Source organism: Crotalus tigris, unplaced genomic scaffold (genome assembly GCF_016545835.1).
Source record: "Crotalus tigris isolate CLP2741 ecotype Arizona unplaced genomic scaffold, ASM1654583v1 scf7180000017771.5222438, whole genome shotgun sequence".
Lineage (NCBI taxonomy): Eukaryota > Metazoa > Chordata > Lepidosauria > Squamata > Viperidae > Crotalus > Crotalus tigris.
In genome coordinates this window covers 3,090,836-3,113,621 of record NW_024096622.1, presented here as the reverse complement: position 1 = coordinate 3,113,621, position 22,786 = coordinate 3,090,836, and the positions used below count along the sequence as shown (strand labels likewise).

At 37.8% G+C, this 22,786-nt stretch overlaps 1 protein-coding gene across 3 annotated transcripts in view; it reads left to right on the top strand.

Annotated features, from left to right (window-relative positions):
- Positions 1 to 4,426: 4,426 nt before the first annotated feature.
- The window catches only part of WDR26 (WD repeat domain 26), a 38,088-nt gene continuing 19,728 nt past the window's right edge, over positions 4,427 to 22,786 (top strand). Inside the window, exons 1-5 of one of the 3 annotated variants that reach the window (XR_005556471.1) lie at positions 4,427 to 8,428; positions 8,630 to 8,671; positions 9,840 to 9,939; positions 10,157 to 10,213; positions 22,537 to 22,673. Coding sequence is in view for 2 of the 3 variants with exons in the window: in XM_039341699.1 (XP_039197633.1) it covers positions 8,073 to 8,428; positions 8,630 to 8,671; positions 9,840 to 9,939; positions 10,157 to 10,213; positions 22,537 to 22,673 (692 nt within the window). In the remaining variant the exon portion in view is untranslated. The remainder of the gene's footprint in view (positions 8,429 to 8,629; positions 8,672 to 9,839; positions 9,940 to 10,156; positions 10,214 to 22,536; positions 22,674 to 22,786) is intronic. The other 2 variants (XM_039341699.1, XM_039341700.1) reach the window with 2 other exon arrangements.

Genomic DNA, 22,786 nt, shown 5'->3' with positions numbered 1-22,786 from the left:
GTCCATATTTCGTTTCCAAAAAATTGTTACAGGGAATACTGTTACCTACATAACACTGATTTGCAGGACTGAAGAGAAAATGCTGTCTAGAAAGCTAAAATGTCCCGAACTCTTTTAGTGATGTGGTACAAATATAGTGCAATGTGATTAGTGATACACATAGCAACTCTCTAAATATAGTTTAATTTGTGCTTATGATATCAATGACATAACTCACAATCTCTTATCTTATAGTAGAACAAAAGTAATGTGATACCTACTATCTTGCTAATATTAAATAAACATCAAATTAAAAAAAATAATGTAGCACAAATAATCAATTAAATAGAAAGCTACTTTGGTGAGGATTAATGACGTATCCAACAATAAATGGAACATTTTTTAAAATAGTAATGGACACACTATTCGTTGTATATCTGCCTATCTGCCTATATATTATTATATATTATTATGATTAAAATACACATAAAGCTCAATGTATCAGCCAATGTGATACAAGACATAGTCTTATATTTACAGTGTTTCAAATCTGAAGACAAATCTTTTTTATGATGTAGACAACACATGATGGCTGCGATTGCTACCCACAATAATAGATTGGTGGAAGTGAGAAAGACAACTGCACTCCATTGAGATTGAAAGCATTATTTAAGTGTGTGTGCCTTTGAGTCAGTTTTTGACTCTTGGCAACTGCCTGGACTAGTCCCTGAAGTTCTATTATTTAAGGAGACTGCAAGTAATCATATTTTATAAAGTGGGATTAGACCAGTGATGGCAAACCTTTTAGAGACTGAGTGCCCAAACTGCAAACCAAACCCCACTTATTTATCGTTGGGTGCCAGATGGGCGTGGCCCACTAGGTGGGCGTGGCCCACTACTGGGTGAGCGTGGTTGGCATGGGTGTGGCCTACTGGGTGGGCATGGCCATCTCACTGTCACTCACATAGGGGGCACTTGTGCGGGCCTGGGCAGGACTGGGCCAGATCTGAGAGTCTCCGGCGGAGGGGTGGGTGGGATTGGGGCAAGCGCCGGGGGATGGTCCATTGGAGGAGCATCACTGCACCTCAGGCAATGCAGGGGACCCATGGACAGTGGCACGGACTGCCTGGAGCCCTGGGCAGCGGAGGTCAAGCACCCAGCCTGGCCCTTGAGCTCCCACGGCACCAGGACCCCACAGTCCTGCCTAACCTAGCCGCATTTCCCTGAGGGGGTGTCCAACTGCATGGTGAGTGCAGAAGGGCAAATTGCATGGGTCAGAGGGAAGTCCATTCCCTCTCCATGTGAGGAGACCTGGCTTTGTAACCAAAGCATCCTCAGCAATAGAATGGGAGACCACCAGGGGATGGCAAAAGGGCCACAGGGGTGCTGGTGGCCAAGTGCTAAGGCAGGACTTTCCTCAGGCCCTCCCTCTCATTCCAATCTCTCTGCCTCCCTCCCCCCTCCTTCCTTCCTCCCTCCCCTCTTCCCTGCCTCCCTCCTTTTCATTCCCATCTCCTTTCTTCCTCTCTCCCTCCCTCCTTCCTCTATCTCTCTTTCTCCCCCTTTCTCCAAAGTCCAAACACGCGTGTGCTACTTTCCTCGCTCACCCTGTTCATGCTGCGCATGCCCACAGAAAAGGCTCTGTGATAGAGGATTAAACAGCTGGGTGATTTTGGGCCAGTCATTCTCTCTCAGCCCAATCCACCTCCCAGGTGTGTTGTGAGGAAAATAGGAGGACAAAGGTATGTTGGATATGTTTGTTGCCTTGAGCTATTTATAAAAATATTATAGGCCAGATATCAATAAAAATAAAATTAATTCATTAAATAAATACTGGATTTCAGGACCTGTACTGATTTTCTAGACACGTAGGGAAACCAATCCAAAGTAAGCAGCAGGTTGCCTAGAAGAAGACTCCACTTTGCAAAAGATAAGAGAGATAGAGAGGGGGGGGGAGAGAGAGGGAGAGAGAGTTTCATTCTGTGTTTCACAGCCTCATGAGTTTAATGAGATTTATTCCTAGATATAGATGTGCAGGACTGGTGTCTTAAAAATAGCTGCCCTCTCGGCGCACACAGATTGAAATGTTGGGTAGCGTTGGATAGATTAGATTTTTCCTTGTTGCAAAGGATGGCTTCAAGCAGGGATGATGCAAGCAGCCCAATAATTTTCCTCCCTTTCTCTTTTTTTGAAAGCATAACCAGCCTTTTAATGCTGGGAAAGATTGAGGGCAATAGAAGAAGGGGACGACAGAGAATGAGATGGCTGGATGGAGTCACTGAAGCAGTAGGTGTGAATTTAAATGGACTCCAGAAGATGGTACAGGAAGACCTGGAGGAACGTTGTCCATGGGGTCGCGATGGGTCGGACACGACTTCGCAATTAACAACAACAACAAACCAGCCTTTTATATTAAGACTCTGCTCGCCTTCCCAAACTCCAAACTCACGCATCCTACTTTCCTCGCTCACTTTCCCAAACTCCAAACTGGAGTAGGAGGAGGGAAATAGGACGCGTGTGCAAGTTTGGAGTTCGGGAAGGCGAGCGTAGGACGCGCAAATTTGGAGTTTGAGAAGGCAAGCTAATGTTAGAAGTAAGTCTTCATCCTGGTTCATCCAAGCCAGAAATAAATAAGCAAACATGGCGACTGCTTTGGGAAGAAGGTTACAGTTTATTGCAGAAAGATGGTTCTTCAGGAAAGAACAGAGGAGAGAAGAAGAGAGAGATTGAGCACATGGGCAGTAGGTTTTATACCCCCCTAGCCTTTTGTTTGGAATAGTTTCCTGTTCCTGTGGCATGAATCTTGAGGCTGTTTCTGAGTGTTTGTCTAGGCCTTGATATCTGTGGTTTAATTCTATTATCATATCCTGCTTCCCAGGTGATGGGGCTGACTCCTAGAGTTTGGGTGGGGTATGCAGATCTTCTCTTTTGTCTTCTTGATTGCTCTGGCTCCAACTTTCTGATGGTTTTACATCTGCATTTTTATGGGCCTAGCTCTTGCTTGGGGCAGAGAGATAGATTTGGGGCCAGGTTTGGTTTTAAAAAGTCCTTTTGAGGAAAAATATATATTTCTGCCCTTTTTAATATTTCTTTCTCTGGGCTAACTTCCCTCACTAGGAAAGTAGGACACGCAAGTTTGGAGTTTGGGAAGACGAGCCTAGGATGCGTCTCCAAACATGATAGTAAAGGGGGTGGGGGAAGAAATGATTAATAAGGGGGTGGGGTGCGTGTGTGTGTGTGAGAGAGAGAGAAAGAGAAAGAGAAAGAGATCCCCTTTCTGTAAGTTTGCTTACTTTGCAATGCTTTCCTTTCCTGATACTTTTGCTTCCCTGCTGGCTCAATCTTTCTTTCTCTCTGCTGCTTCTGCCGCCCAGATCTAGGGCTGTACAGCAATTTTGCTCCCCCCCCCCGGCCGATCTGGGCAGCAGAAGTGTTTTCAAAGTCTCTGGAACTCACATCCATGGCCATGGAGTGATTGTATGATGCTTCAGCGGCTCGATGCGGGCGCCGGAGACCTGGAAAATGCGGCAGGGGGAGAAAGTAGCAGTGCAATCTGCACGGTGGGTGGGGGGAAACGGCGGCGATCCAGGCAACAGAGGCCTTTTCCCACCATCCAGCCCAGGCTCTCAATGCAGAGAAAGAGAGCCGAGAGCGCAGACGCACATGGAGAGACGGAAGGGAGCGGTCTGGCCCTGCCTCCCTCCAGGGTGATTGCATGCGTGCCCATATGGACGGCTCTGCGTGCCGCCTGTGGCACACGTGCCATAGGTTCGCCACCACTGGATTAGATAAAGCGCAGTGAATAACACATATATCTTATAAAAATGTATTGGAATTTTTGCTGAAGAGAAATAATATAATCCCATTTTAAAACCTTTTTGATATTTAGTTTTATTATGTGAAAAAAACAATAGGAAGAAACATAAGGAAAGACAACAGAAAAAATATTGTGATTGTAGGTTTATCAATGAATACCACAAATATTCATTTTTCCCAAAAAAATAAGTGCATCTCCTGCCACAAACATTTTGCTCATCCTGGCTAAATACCCAGTTTTCTAGGTTCCATGTTTCTATATTTTATGTTTCTATGATGATAGGGTATGCACTATATTCTAAGCTAAAATTAAGCAACCAGGCTTCTGCCTTAATATGATAAGTGAACCAGACAGGCTAACTTTAGCTATATCTTGTTTAGGCACAGGAATTTCTTCACCAGTGGTAGGTTCCACTTTGTGAGATCAATCCAGATTAGACCAATCCCAATGTCTATTTGGGAAGCTGAATCAGTTTATTTCTGACTCTGCTCTACTTTCCTAGAAAATGCTGTAGACAGTCAATTTCTGTCTTGGTGATCATCCTTGCCTTGTGTCACCTTCTGGAGCTTAAGTCACTTATTAGTGCCTCTTTCTCCCCCACCTCACCCCACCCCCAGGATTTCAGCATTATATTTCTATCTTAATATTGGTTAGAACTGATTATATGCTGATAGACCCAAACACACATCCCAAAGCCATTGCGGTAATTTCAACATTGCATACAGTTATACAGGAATTAGCAGATGATAAAATTGCTGATATACTATTCTTTTACCTTCACAACTTAGCTAGGCTCTTAAACATAGAAAAATGATAGCAAAGCAGCTGGGAAGCCTTTGGAAAAGATAAACTTTTACTGGTTTTTGTTATAAATAAAAACTTTCTTTGCATAACTTCTCATTGTAGCCCTTCTCAGCCACCAAATTTATGCAAATACATATACTGGAAAGCATGAGAGAGGAGAGTCGTAGTCCTGTTTTGTTTCCCCCTTTTTTATGGGATAGAAGTGACACTGGAGCAGGAGACTGATTAGATTAATTTCTTTTCATGTAGTTTCAAACTGCTTTGTAGGGAATTAAAGTGTGGAAATGCTGGTGATGTGGCAGTGCTTGTAGTCTTTTGGAAATTAGTACAACTAAGGATTACACAAGAATTTAAAGGCATTTTGTCACTGTTTCTTTTTTCTTCTTTCTTAACAGATTATTTCTGGTATCGAGAAAGAATGGGAATGTGGTAGGAAAATACAAAAGAGTTACAAAGAGGAGACATTATTGTCTACACATTCTGTATAATTCTGAACTTTTAGCTAGGCATGGTATTTCAAGCATCATTTAGCAGCACACACAGCAGAAGACATTTACTATATATTCTGTGGAATTTACATATTTTATATTCTTATTTTTCACTCAATAAACAGTCAGCAAATCATTAATACTTTGTCAGAGAGGACATGTTTTGTATGGAGAATGATTATGAACTGAATAATGCCTGGAATTATAATAATATCTAATTATTCTTTCTTGTGTACACTATTATATCACATATGAAATTGTTTAAGATTTTACTACATTTTCCAGGCATAATGGTACTTTTAAAAATATAAACAAATTAATAAAGAAGCTATCAATGGCAACTTATCATATATGATTAATCATTATATGTCAAGTATTGGAAACTGTATGCCTCTCAATACTAGTTGTAAGGAAATACATAAGAGGCTGTACATATACTCATGGTCTACTGTAAACTTCCAAAGGCATTCAGTCAATCTCAGCAAGGAAAGAATGCTAGATAGACCACAGATTCTTCCAGACGGGTACAAATCCAATAATGGGTGACCACAATATATCTGATTGTGATTATTACTGAATTATTCCTGTATTCATGGTGTTCTATTCACTGATGACGAAATAACATTTTAAGCAGAAATGGCCCCTATGGAAGCTATAGCATATGACTACATTGTATTTTAAGGAGTGGTCTGTGTTCCCATTGGTGGTTGGTTATCAGACCTGTATTGCAAAAAACTGGAATGATCCTAATTTTTATAACTGTATTATAAGGGATGCTTAGTTTGATGTTTTTTCCCAGGCCCTCCTATAACTTTACTATGGTGGTATGATGGCATGGGACTAACATAAAGAGTAGTATTTAAATCAGCCTAAGGAGCTTGAAAGGCAAATGAGGTTTTGTCACATAAATGCTAGCAATTTTCTCCCTGTGTATGTTTGTGTTTAAGAAGGGATGTATTTTTAGGTGCAATACTCAGGAACAGGATGATATTCTGAGCAATTGGCAGTTAAGTGAGTACTGATTGGCTCATGATTCTCTGTGTTCAGTTACAGGCCTGAAAAGGCAAGTACTAACTGGCTTTAATTTTTAGAGTGCTCTGTATACTTAAAAAGGATAAACATTCCCATGCTCTAAGCCTCTGTGTCTACAATCAAACCAACCTGGATCAACCTAGCTTGAAATGGAATCAGAGAACTTGGAAGACAGAAAGGCTGTTCCTGAGTACCATAATATGATCTAGCACTGCTTGTCCTACTGTAGTTGACAGGACAAATTGAGCAAATCAACCTGATGAATAAAAACATACATGCAGTTTCTTATTCCTCACTGTGATTAAAAAGCATACCTTAGGCTAATTGTGTTAAGTAAATCTAGAATGGCTGCCATCTATTAATTTATTGAATTTATATTCTATCTTTCCTCTAGGACTCAAGGCCAAATGTTCCACAACTGGCTTTTGAATTTACACAAGGTAATAAGTGTTAAGTAAGCCTTTTACCCTATTTAAAGGAGTGATTTAGTAGGGGGCGAGAGTAGCACAAGGAGTGTCTATGTATGTGTGGATGGAGGGGGGAAAATATGGTACTATATTATGCTTTAATATGTCATGCAAACTGTGCTATTATAGAACTATTTAATTTTTAAAGAGAAAGTAAACAGCTCAGGCTGCCTATCTGCCCTACAGAAAGGTCCATATTGTTAAGCTTTTACCAATGTATTTTAAATATCGTATTTTTTTTCTTAAAGGTTACGATAATTCTCCTACAATACCTCACACCCTGATTTTTTTTCTCTTTTGGAAATAAATGAAAAAAGTTGTTTTCTACAGCTGTGCCAGGCTTGATAACAGCTTGCTATATCTAACCTATCAAATGAGTAGCACTGTTTTGATTGTATAGATGGTGATAAAGGGGGAAAGGTTTTTCTTCTGCTACTTTGGAAAAGCTATATAATGTTTTACAAACATCACCGCACAACATCTCAATATTTATTTACTAAATACAAAAGAACGCGCTGAGGCCATTTTAAAGAGAGGAGCCATGTCAGTCTGGGCTAGTTAAAAATAAAGGAGTTGAGCCACAAGACTTTTTATTATTCAGGAAGGAGATCTTATATTGAATCTGGATAATATAGAAGGACATTCAAAATCTGAAACCACAGAGCCTCAGAAAAAGAATATTTTTTTATTTTAGAAAGAGATCCAAGTGAGTATACCATTTATTAGTATATCTACCTGCAGCCTTTCCCTACTCCCTATATGGACATCTGAAGCGAGTCAAGCCGAATCATCGCCAGGAAGTCCCCTCCCCCGGCAGGTGTTATGACAAAAGCCTTCTGAGTCGGGGGTCTGCGCCCGCCCAGGGGGTAGTGCTGTAGAGACCGTCCCGTGCTCCTCCGCCGCCGTACCCCGAAGCCTACCCCAGGCGGCGGCGGCGGAAGTGAGTGAAGGGGCAGTATAGGAATTTCCTGTGACGTCCCGGCCCAGACTCCATTAGGCTGCAGCTAGGCAGAAGAGCCTCAAACCGACCAGCGAGTGGAGAGGAACGGGCTGTGTGCCTGGGCTGCCAGGCGGGGGCTGTTTCGGGCCGCGTTCCCTGGCGGGACCATAGAAAGGGTAGCAGCAGCTGCTGCTGTCTAAGAACCCCGGGGAGAGGAACAGCTCCCCGTTCCTTACCCCGCCACCTCCCCCATCCCACCCTACCCCTCCTCCCCTTCCTCACTCCCCCCCCCCCGGCTTCCCACCACGGCCGCTCTCGGCGAGGAAACTCTGGCCTCCGCTTCCTCCTCCTCCGACTCGGACACCGGCGGAGCCTCCCCGCCACCGCGGAAGAAAGCGCGGGCTTCCCCGGCGGCGGCGGCGGAGGGAGCAGGAGAGCCCGGGGCTTCCGCGGGCAGAGCAGGCCTCACCTCGTCTTCATCCCCCTCGCTCTCCTGCGGGCTTGCCCCCCCGGCTGCCACCCCCCTCAGAGCCAGCGGCAGCGCCATGCAGGCCAACGGAGCAGGAGGGGGTCAGCAACAACCGCCGCCGCCGCCGTCGTCGTCGTCACAGGGTCCGGATCTGGGCTGCCTCAACGCCCAAAACGGCGAGGCCTCGTCGGGATTGACCACTGGAGAGCAGTTAGCTCACGCCAATGGGTTGCTGCCGTCGGCCAACAACGGCGACGGTGGCGGCGGACCGAGTGTCAATAATGGGGTCTCGGCCCCCGGCGGGTCTGCGCTTGAGCTGGGGGGAGGTAGCGGCGTCGGCAGCAGCGCCCTGAAGAAGAAGAAGCGACTTTCGCAATCCGATGAGGACGTGATCCGGCTCATCGGGCAGCACCTCCACGGTTTGGGACTCAAGTAAGTGGGGCGACTATGAGTTGCAATGCATCCCGGCTCCCAAATAAACCTGAGGAATATGTGGGGGGAGATCGTCCGGAGGATGACTTTGCCCACCATGTTGTACTTCCAGCCCCTTTCCTCGCGTTGCCTTTGGGAAGGGGGAGGGAGATTTTGAGAGGAGGTGGATGATATTCCTCTTGTTAATATCTGTTTTTGTAGGAAGCAACATCGGATGATTGTTTGGCGAGAATATGGATCTAGGTTTGTGTTGATGAGAACAATAACTCTGACAAGAACAATAACTCTGACAGACTTGTTTATATTAAGATCAATTATATACCTGGGGGGGGGAAGCCAACATTTTGTATGTTGATTTATACTTCTCCAATGGAGAGAATGTTTATTCAAAATTAGTATGTTACAATTTAATACCAAAGACAGAAATGTGAGGGATAAGTAAAAACAGTGAATGTAGAGTTGAAGGCAGTGAGACAACAGGGCCTATTTTTCAGGCCTAGTCCAATGTGAATTTCATTTTAAGAGAACCGGTAAAATTTCTGAGAGACCCAACAGCACTTTATTTAAAGACAAGTAAAATACAGAGATTATATTGGTAAACTAGCATTTAAATACAATAGTGTATGAACATTTTTCAGATGGGTCTAATACAGAAGTGTTTTAGATTACAGCAAAACAGCCTACACATACAGATGTTCTATAATTTTAAACTAACATTTTAAACTGTAGATTGATAGTATTACCTATTGAATATACCTATGTCTAACCCCCTTGGAATGTACTTAAAATTAATGTCAGCTATGTTGACTCTTATGTAGCTTGCAGCACTGCAGTACTTTGAGCTGAGTAATAGGCATGCACTGGAATGGGGGAAGGGTGAAAAGCAAATAAACATGGTTCATCAGTAATTTGAATTACTAAAACAAACCTGAGAGTAGTGTAATATAATAGCAACTGGTTTAATGTTGAGAATATATGGATAGTGTATCCTTGGAAAACTAAGGTCTTTATAAGGTGAAAACTTGAACCACTGCAGGAATGAGCTGATATTAACTTAGAACACAGAATAAACTTGATTGACACAAGTTAAGTTTATAGTAAGAGGCAAACTTTTTGATAGTTATAGAGTTTAACACAGGGAAAATAGCACTTTTCATTTTAAATAATTGGGGAACTAATAATGTAAGTTTATGGATTATTAAGTAAAGTATTTCCTGACAGAAAATATTTTTTTTATCATGACAATAGTAGAAAAATATGTCATATTTGTTAGAATGTATTGAGAAAGCCCAGGCATTTTTTGTTACATTTTTAAAATATGTTGGACTAAGGCTACACTGGATGGCTTATCTGTAAGAATAAGAATAAAGACTGGTCAACTTTTTAAGAACACTATGCCTCTCTCTCACAGCCAGACTGTTGATCTTCTCATGCAAGAGTCAGGATGTCGTTTAGAACACCCTTCTGCCACCAAATTCCGCAATCATGTCATGGAAGGAGAATGGGATAAGGTAATAAAAGAAGCATAAGGTTACCTAATTGTAACATTAATTGCAACCTTATGCATAGTATCTTAAAAGTAAAGCCAATCTGTTCATTACAATGAGGCTTAATTCTGAGTAAACAAAAAAGTCTAGGTTATTAATTTATAGATAATACAGTATATTTCACCAACTTTGGTTTACCTTCTTTATTTCTCTTAACTGTTTTTAACATTACATTTTGTAGGCTGAAAACGACCTGAATGAACTGAAGCCATTGGTGCATTCTTCTAATGCAATTGTGGTAAGAGAGGCTCTTCAACAAACTCTAGATATAAATAATATATTTTAATAGTTTAAGTTATATTAATGAGATATTCATGCTAAGTTATATATGTAAGTCAAGAGCAATATATTTTAAAATTTTTCAATTTAAAAAATGAAATAGCTTATGCTTAGTATGCAAACATCCTGATGTAACAATGTAGCTAAACATTACATATATTTTTGGGATATATATATATCTGTGAGATGTTGCTTAACTTGCAACTAAATAATACATACTGTTTTTACATTTTACTTTCTATTGAAATCATTGGTGTGTGAAGTTTAGAGGCATGGTTATTGTACAGGGTTGGCATATTTGCAGTTACCTAGAATGTCATCTTGCTTTTCACTTAATAAAGCAATAAAGTGATCACTTTAATGATTACTGAGGGCTGTAATATGTAGAATTATGCCTCAATTTTGTAATTAACAGCATTTTAAAGAGACACTAAAAATATTTCTACCACTCCTCGTTTCTTGATGTTTTTTTTGTTTTGGGCTTACATTTGATAAAAGTGCAGCATATTTTCCTCTGATTCAAATGGAAAATAGCCCTGTTTCTAAAAACAGGAATTTACTGATGTCTGCTTAGCTTTCTTGTGGTTTCTTTATTATCAAAAGGATACTTTTCCTGTTCTTTGCACCCTCCCTCTTCAGGGAGGAAGTGGTGTGCAAAACACATGTTTTGCTACATTTACTCTTCACTGTAAAAGTATATGTTGTTTACTCAATCTGAAGGCTAATTAAGTTAAATCTTTCCTTGCAATCCTAACCCTATGCATAGGTAGACGATAATGTAAATGTAGTATACAAAAAAGGATAAGTACTGTACTAAAAAGTGAAGAGGTCATTTAAGGCCTAATAGAAAATGACAAAGTATACTTTCTGTAGAACACTGTTTTTTGTAAAAGTTAAAATAGTTCTTTGTGGATTGGTATCCTTTCAGTAATTTTGAGCATCATCTTGTGTTTGGATACCAGATAATGTTGAATTACATGTCCCATTACTTTTAAATATTGAATAGAAAGTATTAGTCTTAAAATTTATCTATCTGTAGATTTTTGTTCAGGATGCCTTAGGGAGCAATGTTATTTATATAAGTATACACAGGCTAATTTTCTAAAGGTATATGCTCAAATTGTCTTTTTTTGTAAATGAAATAAAACATTCTTAAGGCTCTTGAATAGGTGAAATAAATATATTTCAAATATTTCTATATAAGAAGACTAATAATTTATACTTACCTGGCAGGGGAGATACCTTGATCATGAAGACTAATAATTTATAATAAGAAAAATCATTGTATAAGATATTGGTGTGTAAAATCCATTCGATTGATAAGTAATTATAACTGAAATCTGGAGTACATTGAGAATCTTTCTTCAGTGGCCTTCAGTTGATTTATAATAATGGAAACAGCAATATTGCCTGGAACAGTCATGTTCATCTTCATACCTAAATTACTGTATTGTGTGAAATGGGAAGACTCAAAATCATGTCCATTTAATTATTTTCCTGAATGTATTAATTGGATTTATTTTGCTTATATTCATGTTACACTCTGAAATATGTTGCAGGAAAGTAGCTCAGTGACTTGTGAAGTACTACTCTATGGGAAGTGATAACCTGTTTTGTAAAGGAACTCAACTATTTAAAAAAAAAACATTTAGAATGTTTACAAGAATCCTTGTTTGGGCAACTAATTCTAAATTTTGGTTTAGGCGAGTATTTATTAGGAAAACAGTTGATTCTTTAAGTGAACCTTGGAACTAATTTATGGGGACCCTGTATGACATAAGAGATGGAAGTAAAGTGATGGAAGATTTCTCTGATTTGTGGGGGCTGAGTAAAACTGACATTTTGGATATTATTTTACAATATTTATATTGGATTATGTTATAGTTGTTATCTGCTAATTAAAAGGTAGTATTCTCTTGTAAAGCTCTATTTCCTTTCATGTAATCCTGAAGACCAAAGACAAATATGCAGTACCATGCTTTCCCTTCGTGTAAAATCATATGTGTCTCATCCTATTTGCCCTTTTATTGACATGGTATCCAAAACTAACATAATTTTTTAATAATATTTTTAAAAAATGTTTATACCTGAATTTTGATGGATTGTCAGAAAAAAAATTCTGCACATGGGCCAGTTATTTTTCAAATCTTCTACATATGCATCCATATTCCCAAAATTTCTGTTGCTAAGCAAGAAGTGGTTTAGTGAGTTTTGCCCAATTATATGACTTTTCTTGTTATAGTTGCTAAGTGAATCACTGCAGTTATTAAGTTAGCAAGCAACAGGGTTGTTAAGTGAATCTGGCTTCCCCATTGACTTTGCTTGTCAGAAGGTCGCCAAAGGTAATCACACTGCAGTCATCATAAATACATGTCAGTTGCCAAGCATCCAAATTCTAATCACATACTAAAGGAATGCTGCACTGGTTACAAGTGTGAAAACTGGTCATAAGTCACTTTTTTCAGTGCCTGTGTAATTTCAAATAGTCACTAAACCAGTGGTTCTCAACCTGTGGATCGGGACCCCATTTGGGGTCGAACGACCATTTCACAGGGGTCGCCAAACAACGCAGTCCGCCATTTTTTCCCCTTTTCCTTAGCTGTGCTACTCCCTTTCATTCTATTGGCTTTTGAAAGCCAATAGAATAGACCAGTGGTTCTCAACCTATGGGTCGGGACCCCATTTGGGGTCGAACGACCACTTCACGGGGGTCGCCAGCCCAAGCTGTCCGCCATTTTTTTCCCTTTTCCCTAGCTGTCCTACTCCCTCTTATTGGTGGCCACACCCACTTGGGGGTCACCACAACATGGGGAACTGTATTATGGGGTCACGGCATTAGAAAGGTTGAGAACCACTGGAATAGACTCTCTTGAATAGAGTCTAATTCTATTGGCTTTCAAAAGCCAATAGGAATTGTCCAGGCTGTCTCTGCCCTGCTGAGCCCGCCAAAAGTCCCATTCTGCAAATGGTGCTGCACCAGTTGAGTGGTCCTCGACTTACGACTGGTTGAGTAATCCTCGACTTACGACCGGTTGGGGGGTCGCAGCATTAAAAAGGTTGAGAACCACTGCACTAAACAATGGTTCTAAGTTGAGGGCTACCTATATAAAGCTGTAACAAAAAGCTGTAGTCTGTTGATATTTTGGATCTTTATAAGAATTTCCAGATAGACTATGCTGAGCTCAAATTATTTGATGTTGACAGCCTAATCTTCTAAATGTTTAGGAGCAAGACTCGATGTTTCTAGGAGGCTTATTATTAAATACAAAATCAAAGGTTTATGATGAGTTCTGAATTTTATCAATTTTTCTGTCCTCATTTCATTTCAAACAATTGTCATATAACTGAAGGTAGACATTTAATTGTCTAGACAACCAATACTCATTATGGAAGTCTAAGCTAAAATATCCCATACAGCTAGTTGTCCAGTCTTTGAATGCATTTAGTACAGAATAATGTATCAATTATAATCTTACATGAATTCATTTTTGTGTGGTTTCCTAGCATCTTGTTTTATAAGAGTATTGAAGATTTAGGGATGTGCAAAATGCTTCAAAGTTGAACCATTTTGAAATCAGAAATCACATTTCAAGTATGAAATGGCTATTATGAGTATAGAACAAGCTGTTATAGGAATGTTCTATATGCATAGTGTTTAAACCACTATGATATGGACACGGGATATTTCTTAAGCAATTGAAACACCCCAATTTTCTATCCAAAATGGTGCTTTGAATTTGGAATAATTCAATTTGAAATCTTTTACATATTTTTAGGAAACCACCCAGATAAAACCACAAGTCATCATGCTAATAGCATTGAAAACCAGGGTTCCTCAAGGCAATCCACAACTAAAGCATGCAGTCATCATTATTACTCTGACATTGCTTGGTATCTATTATTTATATCTAATATTTAGTTTATTGCCATGTCAGTATTTTTAATCCTGATCTACCAACAAGCACTTTTAGGACTGCAGAACTTAGGTTGGATGAATGAGGTAGAGCACAATGATGAACCCCAGTGACATTTCTCTATTCTTCCATCCATCCATTTTGATGAGACCTGCAGGAGCTTGTCAAGATGGTTTCTTAAGGGGTCTACTTGTAGCATTGTTACCATATTTTATATGCTTTTCTTTTAAGACAAAGCATGCAACACTGAGGAGGAGGCACAACACACTTAGAGTTGCCATGCCACCCAAAAGTCTAATGAGATCAATAAGATTTGGTTTCCCTTAACAATTTTTAAACAGAACTCATCAGTAAGGGCCACAACTACAGTTTGGTAGTCATACATAAATATGTATGCTTCTAGAGAAAATGCATTCCTTTAGTGGTTAGGTATATTTCATAAATATATCCAGCTGGCAGCTCTTCACAATTTTATTCACAAATTGCCATCAACATAAGCTATTTCTTAATATAGCACTCCAAACAGTCCTTTAATATGTGTCATTGGACTTCTTATGGGAGAGTTGATTTGGATCCTCTGCATTCTTTAGAGCAGCTGCTGCCAAATTATTGTTGTGAACATGTTTTGCAATGCATTTGTCTTAGTTTTTGGAGTATTGAAGTCTTTTGCTAAGAAATATGTAAAATCAGTTCTTCATTGTATGTTGAGATCCTTTTAAACAGTTTATCTTGGATTCATTTACGCTATGAATGGTAATGCTGGTAAACATTTGAAATTATTTGTAGGGCTGATATTTGTAAATATATAGCAGTGTTTGCATTCTCTGATATAGCAGATATTTCATAGGAAAGATTGCTCTATGAGTACACGAGTCCCAAATTAATGAATTATTGTTAGTATTGACTAACACATACTCATCAGTTTATTTCCTGTAAATGCTGTAATGGATCGAGTGTCCCCTGGTTGAAGTGATTGAACCATATTAATGAAAGATACATGCTCAGATATATGGAAAGAGTTCAGTCTGTTTTGCATTAGTTTATTGCTGTTTTTATTACAAACTATTTATGCCTATTTCTGTGTGATGGGAGTTTATTTTTGTGAATGAAGTGATATGCTAGATCTTATAGCGTATGTGATGTTGAAACAATACTGTCCAAGAGCTCCGAAATAGTAGACAGTGATCATAATATTAAAAATGGTGCAGGTGGACCTATTGTATTTTGAGGATAGATCCAACTGATCCAGCCATGTTATTGCAGTTAGTTTACCAACTGTTTCTTTAGCAGTACTGAATATGTGCACTTATAAAAATAGAACAGTAAGAATGATATCTGCCTATTTAATTGTGTTAAACTACCAAAATATTTTTGTTCAGCTATGCAAATTGCAAAGACACATAACCACCCTGTGACAGGAAAAAGAGCATGATGACATGCTAATCTAAAATATCCTATAGATCAGCTTTGCTGGCTGAGGAATTCTGGGAGTTGAAGTGCACAAGTCTTAAAGTTGCCAAGGTTGAGGACCCCTGCTATAGATGCTGTCTTCAGGATCTTCAAAGCAGGAGCAATTCTAATGATGCTTCAGTTGGACATCCAAGCTTTGCAAGGAAGGGCAAGCACACAAAATACAAACCTAATCCCAAGCACAGGAACTGTATACCTCCAAAATTATAAATGTTATAAATAATAAAATAAAAAACACTTAACATTTGGGGGGGGGTCCTTTAATACCTACTTTCATGATTAGGTTTTAATCCAGTGGTTCTCAACGTTTGTGTGACGGCGACCCCGTCACACAAACATGCGCGGCGCCGCCCCCTGAGGAGGAAAAATGGCGGATCGCCTTGTTTGGCGACCCCCGTGAAATGGTCGATCGACCCCAAATGGGGTCGCGACCCATAGGTTGAGAACCGCTGTTTTAATCAAATAAAAAATACTCTCAGGACTAGAAACATATTCCTCAAATCATCAGAATTGTGAGAAAATGTTCTGCTCACATTTTGTTTACATGGAAACTCTTCTTCCTCAAATATGTATCTTTCTTGCACAAATCTCTTTTGTCACCTCATTCTGTAAGCTATTTTTCTACTTCTAAAGCATGAACAGTTACCAGATCTATTAACTTTTATTTCTGCTAGCAAGTAGAATGTATAATCAATTATATTTATGATTACCTCTTAGAACTTTTTAAAAACCTAAGAAAAAAATTAATCTTATTTTTAAAAAAAAAATAAAGAAAACTTTTTACTATCTTGTAGATAAGTCATCTATTTATAATTCCATAAAATATTCTAAACCCACTATTAATCTTTCAGATGTAGTAATTTGGGCAATTGAAATAATTTTTAAAAACATTTATGTTTTAGGATATTCTACAAAATGTTGTAGACATAGATATGACTTATAAGTAAACAGTGCAAGTGTGTTTAGAGTTTGTTATAGTTGCGAAAGAAGCAGGGCAGAAAAGTCCTTTGTCAAATGTAATTTGTTCTAGTTGTCCATTCACATGTGCATCATAACAATTGCTTTTTATATTCCATAATAGCATTTTCACTTGTGGAGTGTGCCTCTTTAGTAAGCACTGGAGATTTTGTTAGGAAGAGCACAATTCTTCCAGATATGTTATCTATTTTAAATAGATAGATGAAAAGGTTACATTGTGAAAAAGATTTGTAAGTGAAAATTTATTTTCCTTCTCTTTATATATGGTTGTAAGATATATTAGTGAGGTATGCAGTCTCAAATAATTAGATTCTGAAATGGAACAATTAATATCTTTTCCATTATTTAAGATATATTAGTGAGGTCTGCAGTCTCAAATAATTAGGAGATTCTGAAATGGAACAATTAATATCTTCTTTTCCATTATGTACGAGACAGAGTGTAGATGTTTCATTATGTAAATGTTTGTGAAACTATGAGTAATATATTTAATTGTGATTTTAAAATGCCTTGTAAGCTGCCCTGGAAAGGCTTTGTTATGAAGGGTGGTGTTCACATTTTAAATAAACAAACATGTTGGCCTACTTCTTGCATAACAGCATGATCTTTTCGTTTGCTTTTGGCTTAGAATAACGTGTGAACTGTTGTTTAGCATGATGTATAAATCAGTTTACTATAACTTTTTCAACAAACTAAAGCTAAAAAATTCTGGATTAGTGGTATTAAAAAAATAACTTTTTTAAAAAAAACATTTACTTTAGACTTGGTTTAATAACTTGATCATATAAATGAAAGTTGGAAAAAAGCTATAATTTACATGAGTGCAAATTTAAGTGAATGGCATAGTCTTTCCTGAAGTTTAAGTTTAAAAATAGGTGACAGAAGTCTATGGGGAGCCTATAGAATGAAAAAATGGCATGCACACAATGCTACCATATTTCTTACTTCAAGATTCTTCAGTGTTTTGTTTGGAAATTTGAGATAATGTGGGAGTACTATTAGAAAAGGCTTCTGGATGGCTGTCCTGTTCACAGAACTGTTATGGGAGATACAACCAATTAAAAAAACACATCTATAATGATATTTTTTCCTTGTAGGTCCCTATTTCTCATTAGGACTTCCCCCTGCTACTGTTGCTTATTTTTGTCCCTTCTCTAGGCTGATGAACATATTTCCAAGCAAAGCCATACATAGCCACCATTATTTTATTTTCTAAAAAAGCTAATGGGTCTCATTTGGCATCCAAAGACATTCTCTTTAAAAAAAAAATGTTGGTGTTGGACATGGTCTTTGCAGCATGACAACTTCCCATTTTTAATAATATTTGTTTTAACTGGTAAAAATAGGCAAGGGAAAGGACCTGCCAGGTACCAAACAAGTTGTCTGTATTGACATTGGTACTTCTGAGTACCACTTTAGGAATCTCAATCCTAAATAAGTCTTTTAATTTATGTTTTGGAATATTTTCTCAGACAGTATAATAAAATTTTGTCTGGCTTAATCATGATACCAGTAGACAACATGGCAACTGTAACATATATAGAAAAATGTCCACATGCTCTCCAGATTAAATGAAAAGTAAATTTTAAAAGTTTCAGAGTAAAGAGCCTTAAGAAATTACTAAATCTAATCAGATTTCTTTGTTTCCACTTAACAATGTGGAATTTTCCAGGTTGAGATTTATTGATCTTTCAACTTTTGGGGCAAATTATTTTATTTTACCAGACTCCAAAGGTACCTATTTTTTTTACAGTAAATACATGTTATTTTTCTTAAATTGTATGAAATATTTTTCATTTCTGCTTTAATTTGGGTTGTTATGATTTTTATTACTTTTTAATCTCTTATTCTGGTGGTTTGTACTAAAAAGAATGTTTCAAGCGATATTTTAACACGGACAATAACAATACAGTCTGTTAACTTCTACTTTCTGCATTGTATTGCCAGCTGATGTAGTTTGTGAACCAATCCATTTTTTTTTTTATCTTTGTGACCTAGCTGTTAGATTGCTACTTTACCATATTTCCGTAAAGAGAAGCAAGCTTTATAAAAGATTTGGGACAAGTTGTTAGGATTCAAGTCTGTTCTAGTTGATGTGTGAAATACGTTTTTTTCTTCCATTTAATCATGTTGTACAGAGTCTGCCTGGACAAAACACTGCAGTTTTCTTGGCAACATTTTTCAGGAGTGTTTGGCCATTGCCTCCTAAGGCTGAGAGAAAGTGGCTGATCCAAGATTCCCCAGCTAGCTGTACAGCAAAGGCAGTACAGTCCTAGAAATCAGGTCGCCCAGTTTCTAGATTACTATCTTAAGCACTTTTCAGAATGAAATTTCTCCAGCCTGACAATTATAGCTCTGCTTTTCTAAATATTTGGTTTCCTGGTGGAGGCCATGTTTTTATATCACTATTAATTGTAAAGGTATGTTGTGATGCATTAGATAATTTTTAAATTACATTATTCATATTAGATCATATATGGTATTCTGTGCTAGGACTATAAAATCAAACATGATTTATAATTGATACTGAATTTATCATAAAATATTAAACTTAACAATCAAATATTTATTTGTGTGTCTTTCATTAAAAAGGTGTAAATAATTCTCCAAAGTAGAAAAACTAGGTGCAAATATAGTATACCCAAAGGTTTAAAAAAAATCATACTTTTTATAGAAACTGTAAAAATTCTTAGTACAGATTTCTATATAAACTGTAGAACAAGAATTCATTAAAATATAAACCATATACTATATATAGATAATCCTCACATAACAATGGTAAATTGAGATTATGTAATTTCTGTCACCAAACTATGTGGTCGTAAAACATGATGTCACATAATGTCACAGCTTAACAATAGAAATTCTGCACTTCCAGTTGTTGACGTTAAGTGACCATTGCAGTCATTAAATAAGAACATAACGTGGTTGCTTTATGCAACCTGCTGGCTTCCCCATTGATTTTGTTTGTCGGAAACCAGTGAAAAAGGCCACAAATGATGATCACACATGACTGCAGGATATTGCAACATTTTAGTTGCAAACTAGGTATCTAGATCGTGATCATGTAACTGTGGGGATGCTGTAGTTTACGTAAGTATGATGATAGCTTGTAACTACAACTTATTCAGCACTGTCGTAAGTTTGAATGGTTGAAAAATAAATGGTGGTTAACTGAGAACCTACCTATAGCTTCAGGTAAATATTTATATGAAATACATAGTATTGTACAGTTCTTCATTCCTTGTGGAAAGCACGGAAGCCATTGTCATTCACAAGCAGTTTTACTCCATTTCTAATATTGAGACATTTTACCATTTTAGAATAGCACCTCACAACCATTATAATACAGGCATACTTTGACACTCAGCTGCTTCAAAACTCGTCAGATTGGTATTCAGCATGTTTTGAAGCAGAAATCTTGTCCCGACACTTGACGCATAAGGAAGAACTTGCTGATATCGGCTGCCTCGTGACATGCTATTTCTTCTGGCCAAAACAGTGGGTCACATGGTAAGTCATGTGGTTTTCCTGGTACCCGTCATTTTTAGTATTCGTCACGTCTTCCGGAATGAATTACCGACGAGTATCAAGGTATCACTGATACAATAGATGATATAGTTAAAGTCATTTGTACAAGATTTTAATTTTTACAACATTTAAACTTGTGATCATGTGAAAGGAAAGAGTCTGGTATGAGTCACATGGAGACATATATTACTATTATTACCACCGTATTGCTACATCTCCTTGGAATGTTGTTATACAGGTTTCTCCCATGTAGCTGGAATTAGTGGATTTCAAGTCATATTATTGTTTCCTGTTTATAATTTGTGTTCTTCCTAAACAAATGTACAAAGTGATTGTTTTAGCAATTAAAACTTTACTTACAAATAATTAAAAGCTTTAATGCTGTCAAGGGGCATATTATAAACTTCTGGTCCCAGAGTTTACACAAGTACTCAAGCAGGCTAAGGAAAATTATTTATTGGACTTGTAAAGTGGTTAGATGGCAAGATGGCGAACAAAGCAAAAGCTGAGATAGGGAGAACAATAAAAAATGGGGGGAAATCTAAAATTGTGACATGGCTTATATAGTCGTAGTTAGTAGAAATTGGTTGAAATATGGGGGATGAAAATGTGTAGATGTTAATACTGTTTCATGTATCAAAATTATCATACGGTGAGTTAGAGTGATTACACTTTCTCAGGTATGGAATGTAATGTGCTAATTTTCTTTTGAGTTAGTAATGAACTAGTATTTATTAACAGACATTCACAAAAAGAAAACTTCCTGATCATATGAGTTTTTGAATGTTAGAGTAACATGCCTTTTCCAAACTTAGCACACAGTTGCTTTGAAATAAGAGTCTGCTTATGATTACTCAGCAGTGACTTATATTTGAGTTTAGAGATCATTTACATTTCCAAGATTTAGCCATAACCTTGATACAGGATCTAATACTCCTGATACGGATTTTTTTTCAGAATAAAGTTTCTTTATGTATCAGAGTTAATTCCTTTTCATTTAATAAAGAGTTATATCTGGTGATTGAGGAGCTGCAAGATTTTGGTGTTTTCAACTGCGTGCATTTAGAAGCAAATAATATGCTGCATTATTATTAGGGCTATGTAACACTTAGTATTCAATTCCAAATGACTGCTTAGGAACATGCGAGAAAATGAACTAGTCTTCAACTCATTAAAACAACCTTTTTTCTGTTTTTTACAAGTTTCATTTGGAATTCAAAGCACTGTATAGGCCTTCCATACAAATTTGCATAGGTTTGGGCAAAAGCTATGTATGTTTCCATTATAAAAATATACTGTAAATGTGACTGAAATAAGAGAAACTTGGCTTTTGAAGACATACTGTTTCTCATCATTTAGAAACTTTCTTTTGTATGTGCATTCGTGTTTGGAGGAGGAAAAAATGCACATTTAAAGGCACGGGTTCCTTATCAATACTGAGGTATGAAAGAGTGATGTGTAAAAATTTTACCCCATCGGTTATGGTTTTTTGTAACAAAATGGATGCAGATATCTCTGAGCCTTTTTTCATTCATAAAGCAATTACATCATGAAACAAGAGAAAATTATGCTGAAGTTATGTGTTGCTGCTGCTGTTGTCTTTCTGGCTTCCCAGTAGCTAAGAGGATCTAACAATGCGACTGAGGCAGGATCTGGAGACTTGTTTTGTTTTACTGATTTAGTAACTTTCATTATCAAAGGTGCTTTTTTCACGAGGCAATTGGATTTTCTTGTTTTTCTCATCCAAGAAGCTTCTTCAGCTCTAACTGGATGGCGGGGAATGGCAGGATTTATACTCCTTGCAGACAGTTGGTTATTTGCATTCTTTTAGCAAGGCCTTGAAGCCCCTGGAAGCTTATTTGCGTTGTCAGGGGCACCTGCATAGTGTAAATGGGTGTGCAGCCATTCTTGGAACTGTTGAGAGGACTGTGTTGTAGACTGGAGATAGATGATGTCATATCCCTCCCCCTCTGTTGAGAGAGGGCTGTTCAATTTTGACATAGATGGCTTCAGTTACCACATCTTTTCCCTGAAATCTGATTTTATGCTTATTGGTAATATTCTAAAATGAGCTTGCATTAAGATCAGATTGCAGAGGAACGTGCAATATGAGTCAATAAATATTATTGGTCATAGATAGTTAGAAATTGGACAAAGATAATTCAGGCTCCCATCACTCTTTAATTTGAATGACATCTAACAAATATAACTATAAATCAGTGCATCTTTTCAAACCACCTATTTGTCATGAAAGTGTACCTATTTCTATTTTTAAAGGGCAAAGTAAAAGTGTATCTTGTTTAGATATATCTTATTTAGGTTGAAATGTTTTCTGAAATTTCAGTCAGCCTTTTCTTCCCACCTGATTATCTGCTTTTTGTCATGTCAGAAGATGAAGTTTTTGCTGCTGCAACAAAAATATCTAGAATATCTGGAGGATGGTAAAGTTTTGGAGGCACTTCAAGTTCTGCGTGGTGAGTTGACACCGCTGAAGTACAACACTGAGCGCATTCACATCCTTAGTGGGTAAGTGTTTTAGACTGAAATTTTATGCATACTTGAATTTAGATCTGCATAGTTGAATGCACAGCATAGGGCAAGTTTGTGGAGATGCCTAGGAAGTGAACTTACCCTGTTAT